The sequence below is a fragment of the Bos taurus genome, chromosome 11, assembly GCF_002263795.3.
Source record: "Bos taurus isolate L1 Dominette 01449 registration number 42190680 breed Hereford chromosome 11, ARS-UCD2.0, whole genome shotgun sequence".
Taxonomy (NCBI): Eukaryota; Metazoa; Chordata; class Mammalia; order Artiodactyla; family Bovidae; genus Bos; species Bos taurus.
The window spans coordinates 101,691,996-101,710,777 of record NC_037338.1 but is presented as its reverse complement, the minus strand read 5'-3'; the positions used below and the strand labels follow the sequence as shown (position 1 = coordinate 101,710,777).

Below are 18,782 nucleotides of genomic sequence, written 5' to 3'. Positions count from 1 at the left end.
GGAGGTAGCCTGTTCTACACACGTGTTCTCCGTGACAGACATGGCCTTGTCATGGCCTGGAGGAACCAAAAGGTGGGGGCTGGCTCCTCTGCAGAGAGAATGATGTGACTTGCCAGAAGTTTCTTAAGAAAAAGCAGGTCTTGGGCGTCACTGCCCTGCCTTAGCTAGAAATCCAGGATGCTCCCAGGGCCCTGGGTTTCCAGGGATAAAGCCTGCCCTAGAGAGGAAGCCGCGTCTCTGAGGGCGAGTGCTGGAGACACGCGGAGGCACGCGCTGGGCGGTCTCCTTCAGGATTACAGGGAGTAGCCTGGGCCTTCTGGTCCTGTGACAGCTCTTTCTTGGCTCCAGGCCAGGTTTATGGGTGAACGCCTCCGTTTGCTCCTAGGAAAATAAGACTTTTCCCTTAATAGACAGGCTGCGGTCAGTATAAGCCACACTGGCTATAACTCAGCATCTTTGTGACGTATCTCACTCCTCTAAGGGCTCCTGGGAAGAACGTGTGTCCCTCCCCCAGAGAGCAGGTGTGGGTTCGGCAGCTTGCTGCAGCTCTCCTGGAAGCAGCCTGCCGTCTGCACCCTCGTCCTGCACCCTCCAGTCCTGCCTGCCTCCCTGTGGGCTCCCCCGTCCCCTCCTCCGCTCTCTAACCCGTGGGCTGGAGGACTGTTGGGAGCCAGGTCCCCGACCTGGCAGTGTCCTCGGTGCCCGGTGCCGTCTGTGGAGCGTGCGGGTCGGATGAGCACCCTGGCCTCTGCAGCTGGGCCGGGCCGCTCCCGGAGCATGGGGGTGCCGTGAGGACCTGGGGGGTCTGTCAGCTCGTCCCTAAACCGACTCTCACGGCTGTACTCTGCCCCATGCCCTCCTCTGCTGTGCTCCTGCAGGGCGATGACGGGCCAGACGTCCGTGGAGGGTCGGGCGACATCCTCCTCGTCCATGCCACGGAGACGGACCGGAAAGGTACGGCTGCCCTGTGCAGAGCTCGGCGGGGGCGGGGGGTCCCGCTGAAGCCACAGCTCTGCCCCCCTCCCTCCTAGCACTGAGCGGGTCGGAGCTGCAGGTCCTACGTGGGCACCACTGGTGGACAGTGACCCACATGCAAGGCCAGCGCCTGTACGCCCCAGCTCTCTCTCTGAGTGGGTGCTTTGCGTGCGGGTAGTGGGGCTCCGGCCTTGTCAGGGGGCGAGTTTCCAGGACAGAGCTCAGCACCTGCGGGCACTGCACAGACAGGGCCTGAGCAACAACACGCCTGCCACAGCAGTGAAGTCATGTTGACGTACGGGGAGCGTTTTCTGCTCTTCCTGATGTTCGGCCCTGACGGCCGCGCTGGGCTGCGTCTCTTTTCCTCTGGGAGCTTTGTGGGCAGACACTCTGTCCAGTCCCCCAGCAGCGGTACCGGCACCGAGCGGGGCTCCCACCCTCGGCACAGAGACACCGCACTTCCGCCCGGGCCTTCGGGAGGGCTGGAGGAGCAGGGCCCGCCTGCCCGCTGGTGAGCGCGCAGGCCTTCCAGGTTGTGTTCTGGGGGCGGGGGAGGGGAGCCGTGAGGCCAGCGCCCGTGACCTTGGTCAGGCGGGAGGGGCCGCCTCCCCCCACATCCATTTCCTTTTTACATTTTTTAAATTGTCAGGTGACGGAACAGCAGCGTTGAAGTAGGGAGTGGAGGAATTGAAACACCTCAGTCTTGAAACCCTAACCCCCCAATTTCATGTCTGTACTCGACCTGGTCCTCGCGTCTTGACAGCAGGTTTCCCCAAGTATGTCGCCCAGATGGAAAATTTTAAATTAGGAAATCAGTACCAGAGTAATTGTTTGCATTGCTGAAAATTTGAAAACCGGAGAAAAAGAAGAAATGGCTCCCGCAGACTCTCCGCAGCCACACTGTTGCCCTGCGGGTTTCTTCTGACCCGAGCGCTGCACAGTCTTGGAGACCCTTGGTTTGAACCCTGGCAGGCGGCCTCTAGCCCCTGCCCGGCCTCAGCTGACTCAGCTTTGTGAAGCGGTTAGGTGCCCGGTGGGTGTGAAGGTTGCATGAGCTTAGATGAAACACACCTGGCACATAGGAAGTGCTGGGGGGGTCTCTGCATCCCCGGGACAGCCTCTGCAGTGCCCCCTCCCCCACGCCTGCTGCACCGGCCGGAGCTCCGCCCTCAACCTGGAGAGAGAGGCTGAATGGGGGCCAGCTTCAGACCTCGGCTTTTAGCAGGATGCTGCTGACCTGCCAGGTGCCGCGGGCTGTGGCCCAGGCCAGAGGGAGCCCGGTGGGCAGGGCGGCCCCGAGACCTTTCAGCCAGTACTGACTGTGCCTGGGGACGCGGCCCTACTGCCCCTGGGGGCTTCCACTCACTCTTCTCCATGGAGGGGTTTTGAGGCTCCAGCATTTGTCCCCGGGATGGACGTTGAGTTAAAGGCCCTGGGCCATAGCAGACTCCTCAGGCAGGGGCTGCCTGCAGGCCAGAGACCACACCACTGGCTGGAGGCCCCAGGCTCAGGGCGCAGCCCCAGACCCCTTCTTTCAGAAGCAAGCCTTGGCTGGTGCTCAACCCATCTCTGCTTCCTCATCCCTCTTTGAACAGAAGCCCAGTCTTGACAGGAGTTGGGTGGTGCCGGGGGGCAGTGCTTGGAGTCCAGGAGGAAGCCCAAGCCCAGTGCCGCTGACCCCACTGTGGCCCCTGCCCTGAGCCCCCCTCAGGTCACCACTCTGCCGGCCGGGCCCCACCAGCATGCCCCAGACATGGGTGCAGGGGGGGCTTCTCCCCTCGTTGTCCTGAGGGTGATCAGGGAGGGCAGGGGACAGGAGCCAGGGCTCAACCAGGTGGGGCTGCTCAGCTGGAGAAGGGGTTCTCGGGGCCTCCCCCCAGCGAGTTGGGGGAGGGATGAGAAAAGACAGCAGACAGTGGTCTGTGTCTAGCAAGTGTGCACTCAGCCTCACAGGGAGGACTGCAGATCAGCCTCCTGGGGAGGATCGCAGGTCAGCCTCACGGGGAGGGCCATAGCCTCATGGGGAGGATTACAGGTCAGCTTCGCAGGGAGGACTGCAGGTCAGCCTCATGGGGAGGACCACAGGTCACCCTCACGGGGAGGATCACAGGTCAGCCTCATGGGGAGAATCACAGGCTTGGGAGCCAAATCCAGACTCAAACCTTAGCTCCAGCACAGGATAACCTGAAGTTCACTAGCTTGACCAGGTCCTGTGTCTCCAGGAGGGACCTTCATTTAAAACTCCCCTATTTTTCCTCAGTGTCAGAGACTGCCTGGTTAGGAGGGTGTGTCACAGCTGTGAATAAAGGGACCGTTGTGAATCTGGAAAGTTTGGGAATCCCCGACGAGAAGCTCCCTAAAGGGAAAGGGAGGTGTTGAGTGGGAGCGGCCAGCCCGAGTACCACCCAGCCTCCAGGCCAGGCTCCTCCTAGGGGGCCCCTCCCTCCCCTGGCACCAGAGCCTGCACCTGGTGTGCCAGATGTGCCAGGCAGAGCCCCAGGCCTTTCCCTCAGCCTCTCACTGTGTGGGGACTCCCAAGGCCCCTGCTGCCCCTGAGCGTTACCTGTCACTTAGCTTCAGAGCCCTGCTGACAGGTCTGAATTGTGTTCTCTTTGCCCGTGATGGTTAAGACTCGAATCGTCAAGTCTTTGGGCAAACAAGAGGCCCTCAGCGTCTGGTCAGAGTGGGGAGCGCGTCCTGTAGCAGGCATGCTGCCCATCGATGCCCATACCAGCAGCAGGCTAGCTGATTCGTTCCTTGCTCCTCCCTCCAGATCTGGTGTTGTACTGCGAGGCCTTCCTGACCACCTACAGGACCTTCATCACTCCTGAGGAGCTCATCCAGAAGCTGCAGTACAGATATCCTTGCCGCCTCACCCTCCTTCACAGAGCCGTCTGCAGGGTGGGGTCAGCGATGAGGGGCAGTGCCCAGCCCAGCTCTGTATGTCCCGGCTTGAGGCCTCAGGCCAGGCTCCTTTGAGCCTCATTCTGTCTTGAGAGGGCCGAGTGACGTTACGTGATGTGCTTGGAACAGAGAGTGCTGCCTGGTGGCCATTGTGATCACTGGGTGATTCTGAGACGGAAGGACCTGATACGCCCTGAGGGGTTTCCCAGGTGGTGCTAGCGGTAAAGAATCCATCTGCCAATGCAGGAGACACAGGTTCTATCTCTGGGTCTGGAAGATCCCCTGGAGAAGGGAATGGCAACCCACTCCAGTGTTCTGGCCTGGAGAATCCCATGGACAGAGGAGCCTGGAGGGCTGCAGCCCACACAGTCGGACATGACGAGAACAATGCACCCTGAGGGAGGGAGTGTGTGGGTCCCGGGGATCCAGGTCACTGGCATGTGCAGCCTCTGGGAGCTGAGCCCTGGGCACCGGGGGTGACAGGTACAAAGTGCACGGGACGTGAGGGCATTAGGACTCCAGGGAACAACCCCAGGGCAGGCCCGGCCCCTCCACCTGCCAGCAGGCCCAGCAGTGGACAGAAGCTCGGCGTCCACGGCTCGCCCTTTCAGAGACGACGCCCCCCAGCAGTGGCCAAGGAAGACCCAAGGCCGGCAGGGACCTGCTCTGTCGCCTCTGTCTCAGATGCAGTCTTGCCCCCCCCTGCCAAGACTGACCTGCAGCTCCTGTCCCAGAAGTGGGTCCCCTCCCGGCCTCGTCCTGCGTCACAGCCCGTGGCTGCCACCTGCTGGACAGCCCAGCCCTAGGCGGGCAGGCCTGAGTCCTTCCACTCTCCCCGCCCTCCCCTGTGCCCAGGCGTCCCCCGCCTGGCCTCCGTCTCCTCTGTGACCCGCCTTGAGGCCCCGGGCCCTCAGAACCAGACGGCCCACGCACAGACTTCCTGCCCTCCAGCCTCACACCTGCAGTGGCCGCAGTCCTGGCTCAGTGATGAGTGACTCACACCTGCTGAGACCCTCCTGGTGTCGGCTGTGGTGCAGAGCGCTGCACGGGCGACCTCACTCGGCTCTGATAGCATTTTATGTACTTATGTCACTGCACGGCAGTGCCCTGATACTATTTCCCACCACGTATAATTAGGGGAAGCGAGGTTCAGAGAGGGTCATGGGACCCGCATGGCAGTGTGGAGGAAATGCACCCATGCCCAGGCCTCCCAGACCCGGCTTCGCAGCATATACTCTGTGTGGCCACTTCAGGCATTTCAGTGGACAAGTCACAGCACCAGGACCCTGGGCACAGCTGGCTGGCGAGCCTTGGTGCGGCAGGCACCAGCATGGTCCCTGGTCTGCAACTCCCTCCCGAGTGCATTTCTAGAGAGCGGGTGGGAGGGAGCCGAGAAGGGTCCGGAGACGGCGAACCCAGGAGGGCAGCAAGAAGCCATGACACCCCAGGGCAGTGGGTCTCCAGAGCTGGGGAAGGACCTGGGGATGGATGACGAGAGTGACCTGCCCTGCCAGGCTGTGCGCCTCCCCCAGGGAACTGCTTTCCTCTGCCTGAGCTCAGGAGGCAGCTGTGTGTCAGTGCGTCACAGGGACCTTGGGTCCACCCAGGTCCACCCAGGCAGAGAGGCAGGCCTGGGCATGCAGGCAACGGCTCTGCAGGCAAGAGAGGCTGGTGGTCAAGAGCGATCCTCAGGGTCAAATAGGTGCGGGCTGACCCCCTTCACAGCCCTGCCACCCCGCACAGGCCTCTGCCCTCCCCATGTTCCCAGGGTTCACTCAGGAAGGGAGGAGGAGGAGGAGGAGGGCGGCCTTCCCTTCACGTCCCCACCCCTGCCCGCGAGGACGGCTGTTTCTTTAACTCGGGCTCCACATACGAGAAGTTCTCACCTTTCGCCGACACATTCAAGAAGCGTGTGAGCAAGAACACGTTCTTCGTGCTGGTGCGGGTGGTGGACGAGCTCTGGTGAGTCCTTCTGCCCGCGGGAGGGCAGGCCGCAGGTGTCGGCGTGCAGGCTTCCCCAGAGACCTGAGCCTCCCGTCACATTTCCACCTGCGTCTCCTGGGTCACCTGCCCACTGCCCCGCCCAGGGTCCTGGATAGCTCGCTCCTGCCAGCTTCAGCGTGAGCCCCAGGAGGATGACCTGGCCCCTCAGACCTAGTCGGCCCTGACTTCCTCGTGGGGGCAGTGCCCTCGGCCACCAGCGTCGGGAGGGACCTTCTCGTGCCCTCTGCAGCTGTCCCTGCTCCGCTGAGTGGCACTTGGCCATTTCCCTTCGTTTAACAAACACAGAGCATGAGGTTCCTTTCCTGGGTCCAGAGAGCACCCCCAGCCTTGCCCTCAGGGAGGTGACCTGCTGGGGAGTGACCTCAGTGACCGCGGGGTGGGGCTGGGGCTGGGGCACACTGTGAGGAGGAAGTGCAGGGAGGTTCTGGGGGGTCCGGTCCGCAGAGCCCAGACGGCTTCTTGACCCATCACCCCCACGGGGCCCGGAGCTCCTCCGGGGCAGCATTTGTCTCCAAGCCCAGGCCCAGCATGGCCCCTCGTGCTTGTCCAGTGCTTCCGAGCATCCCCCGAGAGGACAGCAGTTACCTGCCACCATGGGGGCTCTGCCGGCAGGGTGCAGGGTACAAGCAGCCACCCCAAGACCCTCTGCCGCTCCCTTCCCACCAGCAGTTTCCCAGCTCTGCTGCGGGGTGTCCCGTGGCCCTCAGGGTCTTGGGGGCTTCAGGACTGGTGCCAGCAGCCCTTTTCTTGTGCTTGCCTCCTGCTCCTCCCTGCGTGGCCCTTGGGTCTCTAGCCTGGTAGAGCTGACAGAAGAGATCCTGAAGCTGCTGATGGAGCTGGTCTTCCGCCTGGTGCGCAGCGGGGAGCTCAGCCTAGCACGCGTGCTCCGCAAGAACATTCTGGACAAGGTCGACCAGAAGAAGCTGCTCCGGTGCGCCAACTCTGACCAGCCCCTGGCGGCCCGGGGAGTGGCAGCCAGGTGAGCTCCCACTGTGTGCCCGGCTGCTCCGGGCCCCCGCAGCAGAGAGGTGCTAGCAGCCGCCGCTCCCGTTTCACTCGGCGCACCCCTTCCCCAGTCCCCAGCCCCATGTCCAGTTCTGACCGGGCCTGTGATGGGGTGCCTCAGGGCCAGCCACCGGGGTCCCCCAGGCTGGGCCTGTCTTCCTGGGTGGTGATGTGTGGGCCATCCCATTTTAACAGGAAGTGGGGTGGCAGGGCATGTGTGGGCATCCCAGGACGGGGGGCAGGAGTGCCTTTCAGGATGTGGGCAGCACTGAGTTCTTTCTGGTGTTAATATAGCAACTGTTGGTAATTCTCAAAAGCCCCCGTGCCACCCGGACCATTCTGAGAATCTGTGTACAGGTTCCAGTCTGCCGCCTGCCCCTCTCCCATGGCTGTGGGGGTGTGTTGGTGTATCACCTCCTCGTTGGCGTCTCGGTCTCTGGGTGGCCGTGAAACAGGTCGTGTTCCTGAGGCCTGCAGGGAGGCCCCCACCGTACTGTCCACCCACCGCTCATATAGTGCCTCTGTCTTCCAGGCCCGGGACCTTGCACGACTTCCACAGCCATGAAATAGCCGAGCAGCTGACTCTGCTAGATGCCGAGCTCTTTTATAAAATAGAGGTACAGCCATGCGTGGGGCTGGCGGGGTGGGGGCTGTCCCTGGCCCGGGTGAGCACTGCTGCTCGTCCCCGAGTGAGAGGAGCTGCTGCTCCCAGCAGAGCCGGAGGGCCCGGGTTCTAGCTGGTCCCCCTGCTTTTTTCAGATTCCTGAGGTTTTGCTTTGGGCTAAAGAGCAGAACGAGGAGAAGAGCCCGAACCTGACCCAGTTCACGGAGCACTTCAACAACATGTCCTACTGGTGAGACGGGCCTCGACGCGGACCCTCCTGCCGGGCCGTGGTGCCTTCGCAGAGTGCCCGTGGCTAGGGGAAAGGGCTGCCCTTTCGTCCCTCCCTGCTCCTTCTGGAGACCTGTGAGCATTCACTGTGACCCAGAGGCAGGGCAGGACAGAGCGTGTTCTGCGTGTCGAGAAGGGCCCCCTGGGGACCAGTTGAGGAGGACTCTGGCCAGGACTGATTAGTAATGTCTGCCATCCATGGCCTCAGGGGAGGGTCTTAGCTTTGTCATCCTGCACTGCTTAGGGCCCCACGGCCCCAGGGCTGATCCGGCACACTGCCTGCCTGAAGAACAGCGAAGGAGCGGCTCTGTTAATACTTGATTCAGCCTTAACCCCTCAGAGCAGGGTGAAACCCCATAGAGCGTTTACGATGTAACGCAGCAGAGCCACTGGCTCCACAGTGGGATGTGGGGCGCCCACAGCCTCTCAGCCCGAAAGAGGATGGTCAGGGCGTGGCGGCCAGGCAGGCTTATCCTGACCCACACACAGCCCATCGCCAGCACCAGGGAGCGTGTGGGACTTTTCAAGCACTCTGAAGATAGTGTGCTGGGGAAAGCAGGGCCTCTCCCCCTCGGCCTGCTCCCCTCCGCTCCCCCAGAAGCCTCTCGCACCTCAGCATGTGCTTGGTATAGCTGCCTCACAGAGGCCCAGGAGGTTTCCGGTCCACGCAGCCCTGAGTGCCGCCACCAGCTGCCCCTTGCTGGGCACTGGGGGCTCCAGACACACCCTGGGTCCTCCCTAGGAGGGTAGGTGGGGCCCTTCAGAGCCACGCTCCTCAAGGCAGACTCAGTGCCGGTGCCCCGATGGGTCAGACGATGGGGGCACTTCCTCTGGCCAGCACGGGGTTGAGGCCACCATGAGGTCCTCGTGCGAGCCTGGCCTTAGGCTGCGGCTGAGGTTCTAAGAGGTGGCCTCCCTCGTGGCCTGCACGGTGGCGTCTTAACCCACACGCCCCCTCCTCTCCCGAGCTGATCCTGAGGCTGGTCACGGGGTGTTTGCAGCCGCCCTGGTGCTCGGGGTCAGCGCTCACCAGGAACACCCACATCCATGGGGTCAGAGGTCCCCATCCTGGAGTTCAGCACTGGTCCCTTGGTGGGCAGGGGCTCGTGGCCAGTGGGTGCAGGCACCCACCTCCGATGCCCAACTCTGAGGGCCAGTCAGGGGCCCGGAGGGAGACCAGTCACTCAGCTGTCACCCTCGGTCTACGCAGGGTCCGGTCGATAATCATGTTGCAGGAAAAGGCCCAAGACAGGGAACGGCTGCTCTTGAAGTTCATCAAGATCATGAAGGTAACTTGGGGCCCCCTCCCCAGAGGCGACCCCCGACCTGTCCCCGCCCTCCCTCACGGCTGCCTCCCCCTCCCTGCAGCACTTACGGAAGCTGAACAACTTCAACTCCTACTTGGCCATCCTCTCGGCGCTGGACTCGGCCCCCATTCGCAGGCTGGAGTGGCAGAAACAGACCTCAGAGGTGGGCGGGTGCCGCCTGGTCTCCCGTCACTGGGCCCTGTGGGCGTGGGAGGCAGTGCCCAGGCCCAGCTTCCCCAGGGGCTGCTACGGGTGGGCCGTGTGAGGCACGGGGTACCCTGTGACCAGGCCAGACCTGTTGTCGGGTGGAGCGCTTCAGGGAGAAGGACGGGCTGCTGAGCAAACACGTGACCGAGAGGCCCGGCCCAGTCTGGGATCCGGGAGGCCCCGAGGAGGTGCTGGTCACCCTGAGACCTGAGTAGGCGTGTCCTGGGAAGGGAGGGGAATTCCCATCAGAGGGGACAGAGGCTAGTGTGGCCACGTCACAGGAGTCCTGGGGCACCTTCATCCTGGCGTGGGAGCTGTTCCTAGGGAAGCAAGGCAAGGCCCACGGGGCTGGGTGTTGGCCGGGCTCCCTGGGAGTCATCTCCCGACAATATAAAGGGACAGTTATGGAACAGTGGTGTCTGGAGAAGTGGGACATTCCCCCCAGCTGCTCTAGAAACCCATAAGAGGGCCTGAGAAGGCAGGGAAGGCTTCCTGGAGGAGGAGGCACGTGACAGGTGAGGGGGCACAGCCCACCCAGCGTGCAGAGCAGCAATGTCACCACTCTCCTGCCTTGAGTGTAGAGAGGCGGGAAGGCAGGCTTGAGGGGGAGGGAGCAGCACAGCCCGGCCTGCGGCACTGAGCACAGCCAAGCAGCAGCCCGAGCTCCAGACCCAGCTCTCACATGGGCACTGGCCGCTTAGACACGTGGTTCTGCAGTGGCCCTGTGTCCACAGCAGGCCTGGCCTACCTGCGGCCGGGGCAGGGGGCCTGGCTCTGGGTCGGCGCTCGGTGTTGCCACGCTCACAGACGACGCGTCCTCCCACCAGGGCCTGGCCGAGTACTGCACGCTGATCGACAGCTCGTCATCCTTCCGCGCCTACCGGGCCGCCCTCTCGGAGGTAGAACCGCCCTGCATCCCATACCTGTGAGTACAGCCTCCCTCGGGGTCCCCTCGCTCGCTGCCCCGTGGACAAACCCGTGGGGAAAGGTTTCCAACCTGGACCCTGTGCTTGTACTTAAAACGTGCTCCTTGTTAGACGGCAGAGACGAGCGAGGGTCCAGCAACAAGGCTCAGTCTGCCCACCTCCCCGTCCCGCTGCTCCTCCCCCTGTCCCGTCCCTGAGCGTGTGCAGGCGCACATGTGGACAGGCCTGTGGCACCGTGCTCTGCTTAGCTGTCCCGGGCCTGGCCGCACCTCACAGCAGCCCGAGGTCCCTCCAGTCTCCCCAGGGACCCTGGGAGTACCTGGCTGAGGCAGCTCTGGATGGGTCCCCCTGTGGGCCAGGATGAGGGTAGGCGTTTTCACCAAAAAGAATCCATGGCACGTATGCTTGGGAAACAGCAGGAAAAATCAGAGCTAAGTGGGTTTCTTGTGCATGTCAGATCCCTTAGTATGGTAGTGGACAGCGGGGACTTCCAGGAGAGGGACAGGAGACTCCACGGTGACCTGAGGCTGAGTGTCCGGGGGCACGTCCCTCAGGCCTGCACCCTCAGAAACACGGCTTTTATAGCTCACAGCCCCCTCCTTGCCTCCGTCCCACCCCGGCTCCGTGGGCAGCTGCGGACTGCGCCTTCCCGGCTGGGGGAACCGCCCCGCCCCCCATCAGGTGGCTTCATGCCCTCTGTGAAAGCATGTGACTGCACCCGATAACCCAAGGGATTGACCCCCACCACCACCGAGTTTGGGGTTCTGTTCTCCTGTCCCTGTTGCTTGTACGTGGTGGACTGTGGCTCTGCCAGGCCAGCACAAGGGTTGTGGGGCTCCCTCATAGCAGGCAGGCCTGAGCCTGCCTTTCCGGAGCCCCAGAACCTGAGTCAGGAGTTCCCGCCAGAAGCAGCACAAGCACCCAGACACGCTCATGGGGCGCCGGCCCGTAAACCTGCTGCCTTCTGAGCCGCCCCCAGGGTGCTCACCAGCTTGTCTGTCTCCCAGGGGGCTCATCCTGCAGGACCTCACCTTCGTCCACCTGGGGAACCCAGACTATATTGACGGGAAGGTGAACTTCTCCAAACGCTGGCAGCAGTTCAACATCCTGGACAGCATGCGGTGCTTCCAGCAGGCGTGAGTGTGGCCGTCCTGGGGGGCTGGCGGGGTCTCCCTGGGGCCCGAGCAGAGGGGAGCCCCTAGCTCTGAGGGCCAGCGGGGGCACACCCGCCCCCTGCGTTCGCTTGGGCGGTGGGGGTCCCAGGGCTGGTGGCCCTCATGGCCGCCCCCTCCTCCCCCAGGCACTACGACATCCGGAGAAATGACGACATCATTAACTTCTTCAACGACTTCAGTGACCACCTGGCCGAGGAGGCCCTATGGGAACTCTCTCTGAAAATCAAACCCAGGAACATAACGAGGAGGAAGACAGATAGAGAAGAAAAGACCTAGGGGCGGCTGCCGCGGGTGAGGAGAACGCCCAAGAGAGGCGCAGGGCCGCTCCGAGGCTGAAGGGACTTTGGACCTGTGCGGTGGCGGTGGCCCGGGCAGGCCCCTGCCGTGCCAGGCAGGCATCCGCAGCCCGTGGCCGGCTCCGTCCTGCACAGGAGCAGACCCCCAGCCATGGCGGAGCCACAGGCAGCTCTCACAGCCGAGCCGTGACCCGGCGGTGTGGGTTTGGTTGGGGTTCGTCTTTCGCACCGTCTTCCGCTCTGCCTGTGTCCCCTCCCCGAGCCCGGGAGCCGCAGAGCACGTGGTCAGCAGACTGAGAGACAGGGGCGCTGTCTGAGTCTGCTGTTGTGACACAGGGGCAGGGGCCCGCGGGCCGGGGCTGCCCGCCCGGTGACCATGGATGACGGGACCTGCAGGTGGGCGGGGAGACCGGGCAGACTCCTCTCACTTCCCACGTGCTGCTTTTTCAGCGGAGGAGGGGGGGCATTGCTCACCTGGCCTGGAAAGGTACGACAGGGGGCCCCTTAGCAGCCCGGAGCTGGGGCTCCGCTCACGGTACCGGCCTGCCCTCGCCAAGCCTGAGCAGCAGCCGTGTCAGTCCTGTTTCACCCCTTCGTCTCCCCCCGCCCTCACCCCCCAACCCGGGCACTGTGGGAGCTGGGCAGGCAGGCCGTGACCCCCCCCCAAGGATCACTCCAGCTAAGCAGGGCCGGCGCTCTTGGTGAGTCCCTTCAGAGAGGGGAGGGTGGGCCAGTGGCCCCGCCTCTGTCGCTTGCCATGTGCCTTAAACTCCAGCTCCTGTGGGCTCCCCTCCCGCCTTGTCCCCAGCCTGCTGGGGCCAGACGGGCTGCTTTCCAGCCCTTTCTGCCGCGTGGGAGGCTCTTTCTGCCGGCTCTCCCATGGGAGGACAGGGTCCCAGCTGCAGAGACCCGCCCGCCAGGCATGGCGTCTTCAGGGGCAGGCGCGCTTTCCCCTAAGCCATTCTCGCTGCTGAGGCTGACAATCCGAGGCAAGGTCAGTGGGGGCTCCGCACACAGAGGTGCCCACCGGACTCCATGCCAGCCAGGCCTAGGCGTGCGAGTGGGCCACCCCCTCCTGATTAGTTTCACATCACTGAGTGCCCACTGTTCCTGGGTTTGGGACTCGGGCAGGCAAACAGCAGGCTCGATCCAGGCTTAGCCCAGTTTCAACAGAACGAAAAGAGTGGAAGCAATCTCTGTTGACTATTTAAAGAAACAGCCCTGTCACTCTGAGTCCTTCATGGGCTTCTAAACAGTTTTTACTGAGAAGTGTCTGTCCTGTACACAGAGGGGAGGAGTCTGAAATGTCAGCTACGACCCCTCAGCAGTGATCCTTGGGCGGAACGCGTCACTTTATTATTTAAGGAATGTGTGTGTAGAGTCGCTGTTTATGAACAGTACTGTGTGTGGGGTTGGGTTTTAGTTTGTTCCCGCTTTTTTGAGTCCTCTCATTTCAGCCTCCCTCCCACCTCCCTCCCGGCCTGGCTGGCTCTGCTGATGCTGCCGCGTGTGCGGAGCCGGGCCTCCGTGGCTCAGGACCCAGGACCATGTGGACTGTGGTTCCCACAGCCATGACCTGGGGTGCAGGGGGGCTTTGCCACCCCTCACTTCAGAGCAGACCGGGCACGCCGTGCAGGTGGGCCAGGTGACCCCCCCTGCGTGAGGACAGCAGGTGTGGTGTGTGTTTTAACTTATTGGGCTCAGGGTTCCCCACATCCACCTCCTGGAGACCCGTCCCTGGCTCTAGGCGCTGCCAGCCTGGCTGTGTGGTTTGTCTGGCTTAGGGGCCAAGTCAGGTGTACGAGCCAGCCTGTGTGACAAAGACACCCTCGGGAGGATTCAGTCCCCTATGGGGGTCCCTTCACACCTGCGGGTGTGAGTGGGTCAAGGCAAAGGCAGGCATGTGCCAGGTCCAAATTAAACCCCGATTCTGAGCAGCGCCTCCCCCCACCACCTCCCAGTGTTATTACATTGTAATATATCCCCAACTAGACTAACCGGCTGATCGTGGCATCTTCCCGCAGACATTTCAAACCTGTAACTTTTATATGAAAGGAAAATAAACACAGATGAAAGCCGCGGCCGCCTGTGTGTGCACCGCATGCCGCGTGTCAAAGCGACCATCTGAGCTGTCTCCTTTCTTTGATCACCTTGAGGGCAGGAGGGGTGAGGGGCCTTCTGTCCCCGTCGCTGTGATCCCTTCTCAGCACTGGCAGTTTCTCCACCTGGAAGTGGCAGCAAGGACAGCTCTACCTTACAAAGTCTGTGAATGCTCAGCAAGCTACACCTGGAACAGTATCTGTTACTCCTTAGCCTGTATTACATACCAAGCACTCTGCAGTCAGCTTTACCTCATAGAGCCTCTCAATGTGAAAATCATACAAGTAAAACACTACAACCCAGAGAAGCACTACAGAGAGGTGCGTGACAGTAAAGAAATTAAGTTGAGTTGGAAATCCACTAACAAACATCAGGTCCAGGCAGGCTTAACAGGTAATTTATACTGAACAGGTAGCTTCGATCTTAAGCAAACGCCCTTGAGAACAGAAGAAGGGGAAGCAGCCTGGTATGAGTGGACCACCACCTGGACATCAAACCAGACGAGGGCTGGAAAGCTGCAGGTGAAGTTGCTGATGCAGAAGCAACCCACACCACAGGATGCGCGAATCAGTACTCCCCGTTGGGCTCATCTCAGATGCAAGGACGGAGTGATCGGAAATCGGTCAATGTACTTGACCCCTTATCGGACAGTCCCACCTGGGACACCTTTCCTTCTGGGGACGTAGGACCAGGCATGCCATCTCCACATGTACTTTGTCAACCATGGCATACCTAAAGATTCCCAGTGTGGAGATGGCAGGAGCCTGACTGGAGGCAGCCCAGTCAGGAGCCACTTCCACTGTTCCATACCGGGCTTTACATGAATCGAAAAATGAACTTGTGCTAATCATTAAGCTGCTGAGATTTTAGGGTTTATAAATTTTCACAACATGGCCTAGCGTCTCCCGAATAAATACATTAACAGATTGAAGGAACATCACATGATCACTTCAGTACTCAGAAAGACCTGTTTAAAAAAAAACCCACTCATAATTTTTACTTAAGTAGAAATCAGAAACTTCCTCAGTCTGATAAAGGTTACTTTCGAAAACCCTAAGCAAACATTATACTTAATAATGAAATATTCAAACAAGTTCCTTTAAAATAGACCAAGGTAAGGACCCCACCATCACTTTGTCTTTCATTGTTATACTGCATATCCTAGCTAATTTAAGAGATTACTTAAGAAAATCAAGGCAGTTAACTACAGTCAAAAAACTAAACATGTCCCTATCTATAGTGAACCGCATGGTCTAAGGAGCCTGGTGGGCAACAGTGCACAAGGTCGCAGTCAGACACCACTGCAGCAACTGAGCATGCACACACGCACTAGAAAACATCCTAAAAATATACAATTTATACTAACATCACACTTCTTAAAATACTAGGAATAAACCCAATAAAAGATGTGCAAGACCTTATAGGGAAAAGAGATTTGTAAGTAAGTGCTCACCCAAATAACACCTAAATATACAAAGTAAATGTTAATAGCCCTAAAGAGAGACTTAACAATAACGGTAGGGAACTTTAATAACCCACACTTACATCAGTGGGTAGACCATCCAAAGTCAATGAGGAAAAACACCAACCTTAAACATATCCGATCAGATGGACTTAGAGATCCATACAGAGCATTCCACCCAAAAACAGAACACACTGTTCTAAGGGCGCACGGGACATTCTCCAGAATAAATAACACGTTAGGCCACAGTCTTCTTAAATGAATGAAGATGGAAATCATATCAAGCATTTTTGCCAGTTGCAAGGGTATGAAACTAAAGATTACAAGAAAATGGGAAAATCCAAAAATATTTGGAAATTAAATAGTATACTGCTGAACAACTATGAGGTCAGAGTAAAAAACAACATTGAGGAGAATGAAAATACAACATATCAAAATTTACAGGATGCAGCAAGAGCAGTTTTAAAAGGAAAATCCGCAATAATAAACACCTAAATCAAGAAACAAAAAGCTCAAACACTAAATTTCAAGGAATTAGAACGAATGAAACCTAAAGTTAGTAGAAGGAAGGAAATAAAGATCAGAGTGGAAATAACAAATTAATGTGGCACTAATGCTTGCCTGCCAATGCAGGAGATGCAAGAGATGCTGGTTTGATCCCTGGGTCAGGAAGATCCCCTGGAGAGGGCATGGCAACCCACTCCACTGTTCTTGCCAGGAAAATCCCATGGACAGAGAGAGCCTGGCGGGATATGGTCCGTAGGGTCACAAAGAGTTGGACACTTTAGTTGAAGCCAACCTAGCACGCACACAAAAGGACAATGGAAAAGATTAATAAAACTAAGAACTGGCTCTTTGAAAAGATAAAATGGATAAACCTTTAGCTAAACTCACCAAGAAAAAAACGGAGGACACAAAACCAAATGAGAGAGGAGCTGTTACAGCTGATACCACAGAAGTACAAAGGCTCAAAAGAGACTGCTGTGAACAATTACATGCCAACAAATTAACAAATGTGACACCTAGAAGACAAATTCCTAGACACATACAACCTATCAACGCTGAATCGAAGAAAATCTGAACTGATTACTAGTAAAGAAATTGAATCAACAATCAATAACTTTTCAATGAAAGCCTGAGGCCAGGTGGCCTCATTGATGAATTCTACCAAACATTCAAAGAAGAAATAATAATACGAATTCTCAAACTTTTCCAAAAACTAGAGGAAGAAACACATCCAAATTGTTTGTTTGTTTTTAAACAAAGCCAGCAATTACCTTGATATGAAAACCAGATGAGACTGCCACAAGAAAATTACAGGCCAATATCCCTAAGGAACATAAATGCAAAAATCCTCAAAAAAAAAAAAAAAATTAGAAACAAAATTCAACAATGCAGGAAGAGGATCATACATCATTATCAAGTTGGATTTATTCCAGAGACACAAGGGTGGTTCAACATCTGTAAATCAATGATTCACCAGATTAACGAAATGAAGGATAAAACCCAAAAGACCATCTCAGCAGATATTGAAAAAGTATTTGACAAAATTCAACATCATTTATGATTAAATCTCTCAACAAAAGGTACACAGTATAGAGGGAACATACCTCAACATAAATGTCACATGTGACAGGCCCATAGCTAACATCACAGTGGCGAAAAGACAAAAGATCAGGACAAGACACACGCTCACAGACACGAAAGCAGATTCTCTGGAGATCCAGTGGTTAGGACTCGGCGCTTTCACTGCCAAGGTGGCGGTTCAGTCCCTAGTGAGAGAACTAAGATCCTTCAAGTCGTGCAGCACAGCCAGAAAAAAGATCAGGACAAAGATGCCCACTCTCACCATGTTTATTCAACATAAGTATTAGAAGTTCCAGCCAGAGCAATTAGGCAAGAAAAAAAGGCATTCAAACTGAAAAGGAAGATAGAAAACTATTTGCAGATGAATATTATATATGGACAACCTCCAACTGCACCAAAAAACTGTTAGAACTAATAAATGAATTCAGTACTAATAAATTCAGTAAAGTTACAGAATGCAAAATCAATGTATTGTTTCTATAGACTGATAGTGAATTATCAGAAAGAAATTAAGAAAACAATCTCATGTACAATATGATTTATGACTGCATCAAAAAAAAAAACACACACACACACACAAAGTATCTATGGATAAATTTAACCAAGGAGGTGAAAGACCTGTACACTGAAACCTCTAAGATATTAGTGAAAGAAATCAAAGAAGACAAATAAATGGAAAGAAAATCTGTGCCCATGGATTAGAAGAATTAATGTTAAAATATCCATACTGCCCAAACCAATGTACGGATTCAATGCAATTCCTATCAAAATTCCAATGGCATTTTTCATAGAAATAGGAGAAATAATCCTAAGGTCTGTGTGGAATCATAAAAGACCTTGAACAGCCAAAGCAACCTTGAGAAAGAAAAAAGCTGGAGGCATCATGCGCTCCAAGTTCAAACTATATTACAAAGCTATGGTAATCAAAACAGTATGGAACTGACATAAAAACAGACACACAGATCACCAGAAGAGAGCCCAGAAGCAGACCAGCACATATACTGTCAATTTACGACAAAGGAGCCAAAACACACAATAAGGAAAGGACAGTCTCTTCAACCAGTGGTGCTGGGAAACCTGTCACACCATACCCAAAAACTAACTCAAAATGGGTTAAAGAATGTAAGACCTGAAACTGCAGAATTCCCAAAAGAAAACATTGGCAGTAAGCCTCTTGACATCACATGACAATGATTTTGTAAATCTGAAAACAAAAGCAAAAACATACAAGTTGGGGGACTACATCAAATTACTCTTTCTACACTAGAAACCATCAACAAAACCAATTGGCAACCTGTTGAATGGGAGAAAATACCTACAAGTCATTTATCTAAGAGGGGTTGATATCCACAATATATGAAAGAACTCATACAACTCAACAGCAAAAAATACTTTTAAAAAATGGACAGAAGACCTGAACATTTTTCTAATGAAGACATACAGATGGCCAACAAATACCTGAAAAGATACACCACTCACCAGCAGGGAAATACAAGTCAAAACCACAATGAGATACCACCCCACACCTATTAGAATGGCTGTCATCAAAATGAAAAGAAAAAGCAAGCATCAGTGAGGAGGTGGAGAAAAGGAAATCCATCACTGGGGAAGATCCTGATGCTGGGAAAAGATTGAAGGCAGGAGGAGAAGGGGGACACAGAGGATGAGATGGTTGGATGGCATCGCCAACTCAAGGGACACGAATCTGAGCAAACTCCAGGAGACAATGAAGGACAGGGAAGCTTGGAGTGCTGCAGTCCACTGGATCACAGAGCCAGACACGACTTAGCAACGGAACCACCATAACAAACGCACTGTTGGTGGGAATGTAAACTGGTGCGACTACTGTGGAAGACACACAGCATGGAGACTCCTGAAAAAAGTAAAGACAGAACTGCTGTATGAGCCAGCAATTCTACTTCTCGGTATTTATCCAAAGCAA

The 18,782-nt window shown here is 56.7% G+C and overlaps 2 protein-coding genes across 30 annotated transcripts in view; one reads left to right on the top strand and one right to left on the bottom strand.

Moving 5' to 3' along the window:
- RAPGEF1 (Rap guanine nucleotide exchange factor 1) overlaps positions 1 to 13,811 on the top strand; it is a 137,264-nt gene extending 123,453 nt beyond the window's left edge. For 27 of the 29 annotated variants that reach the window (XM_059891272.1, XM_059891265.1, XM_059891271.1 and 24 more), the window contains 11 exons: positions 879 to 954; positions 3,749 to 3,915; positions 5,648 to 5,841; positions 6,677 to 6,862; positions 7,421 to 7,505; positions 7,648 to 7,742; positions 8,991 to 9,069; positions 9,149 to 9,250; positions 10,122 to 10,219; positions 11,228 to 11,356; positions 11,521 to 13,811. In XM_059891272.1, coding sequence (XP_059747255.1) covers positions 879 to 954; positions 3,749 to 3,915; positions 5,648 to 5,841; positions 6,677 to 6,862; positions 7,421 to 7,505; positions 7,648 to 7,742; positions 8,991 to 9,069; positions 9,149 to 9,250; positions 10,122 to 10,219; positions 11,228 to 11,356; positions 11,521 to 11,671 — 1,362 coding nt within the window. In that variant the 3' untranslated portion in view covers positions 11,672 to 13,811. The remainder of the gene's footprint in view (positions 1 to 878; positions 955 to 3,748; positions 3,916 to 5,647; positions 5,842 to 6,676; positions 6,863 to 7,420; positions 7,506 to 7,647; positions 7,743 to 8,990; positions 9,070 to 9,148; positions 9,251 to 10,121; positions 10,220 to 11,227; positions 11,357 to 11,520) is intronic. The other 2 variants (XM_059891258.1, NM_001205872.1) reach the window with 2 other exon arrangements.
- Positions 13,803 to 18,782, bottom strand: part of PRRT1B (proline rich transmembrane protein 1B) — a 44,049-nt gene continuing 39,069 nt past the window's right edge. Inside the window, exon 4 of the mRNA XM_059891858.1 lies at positions 13,803 to 13,916. Within this exon, the coding sequence (XP_059747841.1) occupies positions 13,803 to 13,916 (114 nt within the window). The remainder of the gene's footprint in view (positions 13,917 to 18,782) is intronic.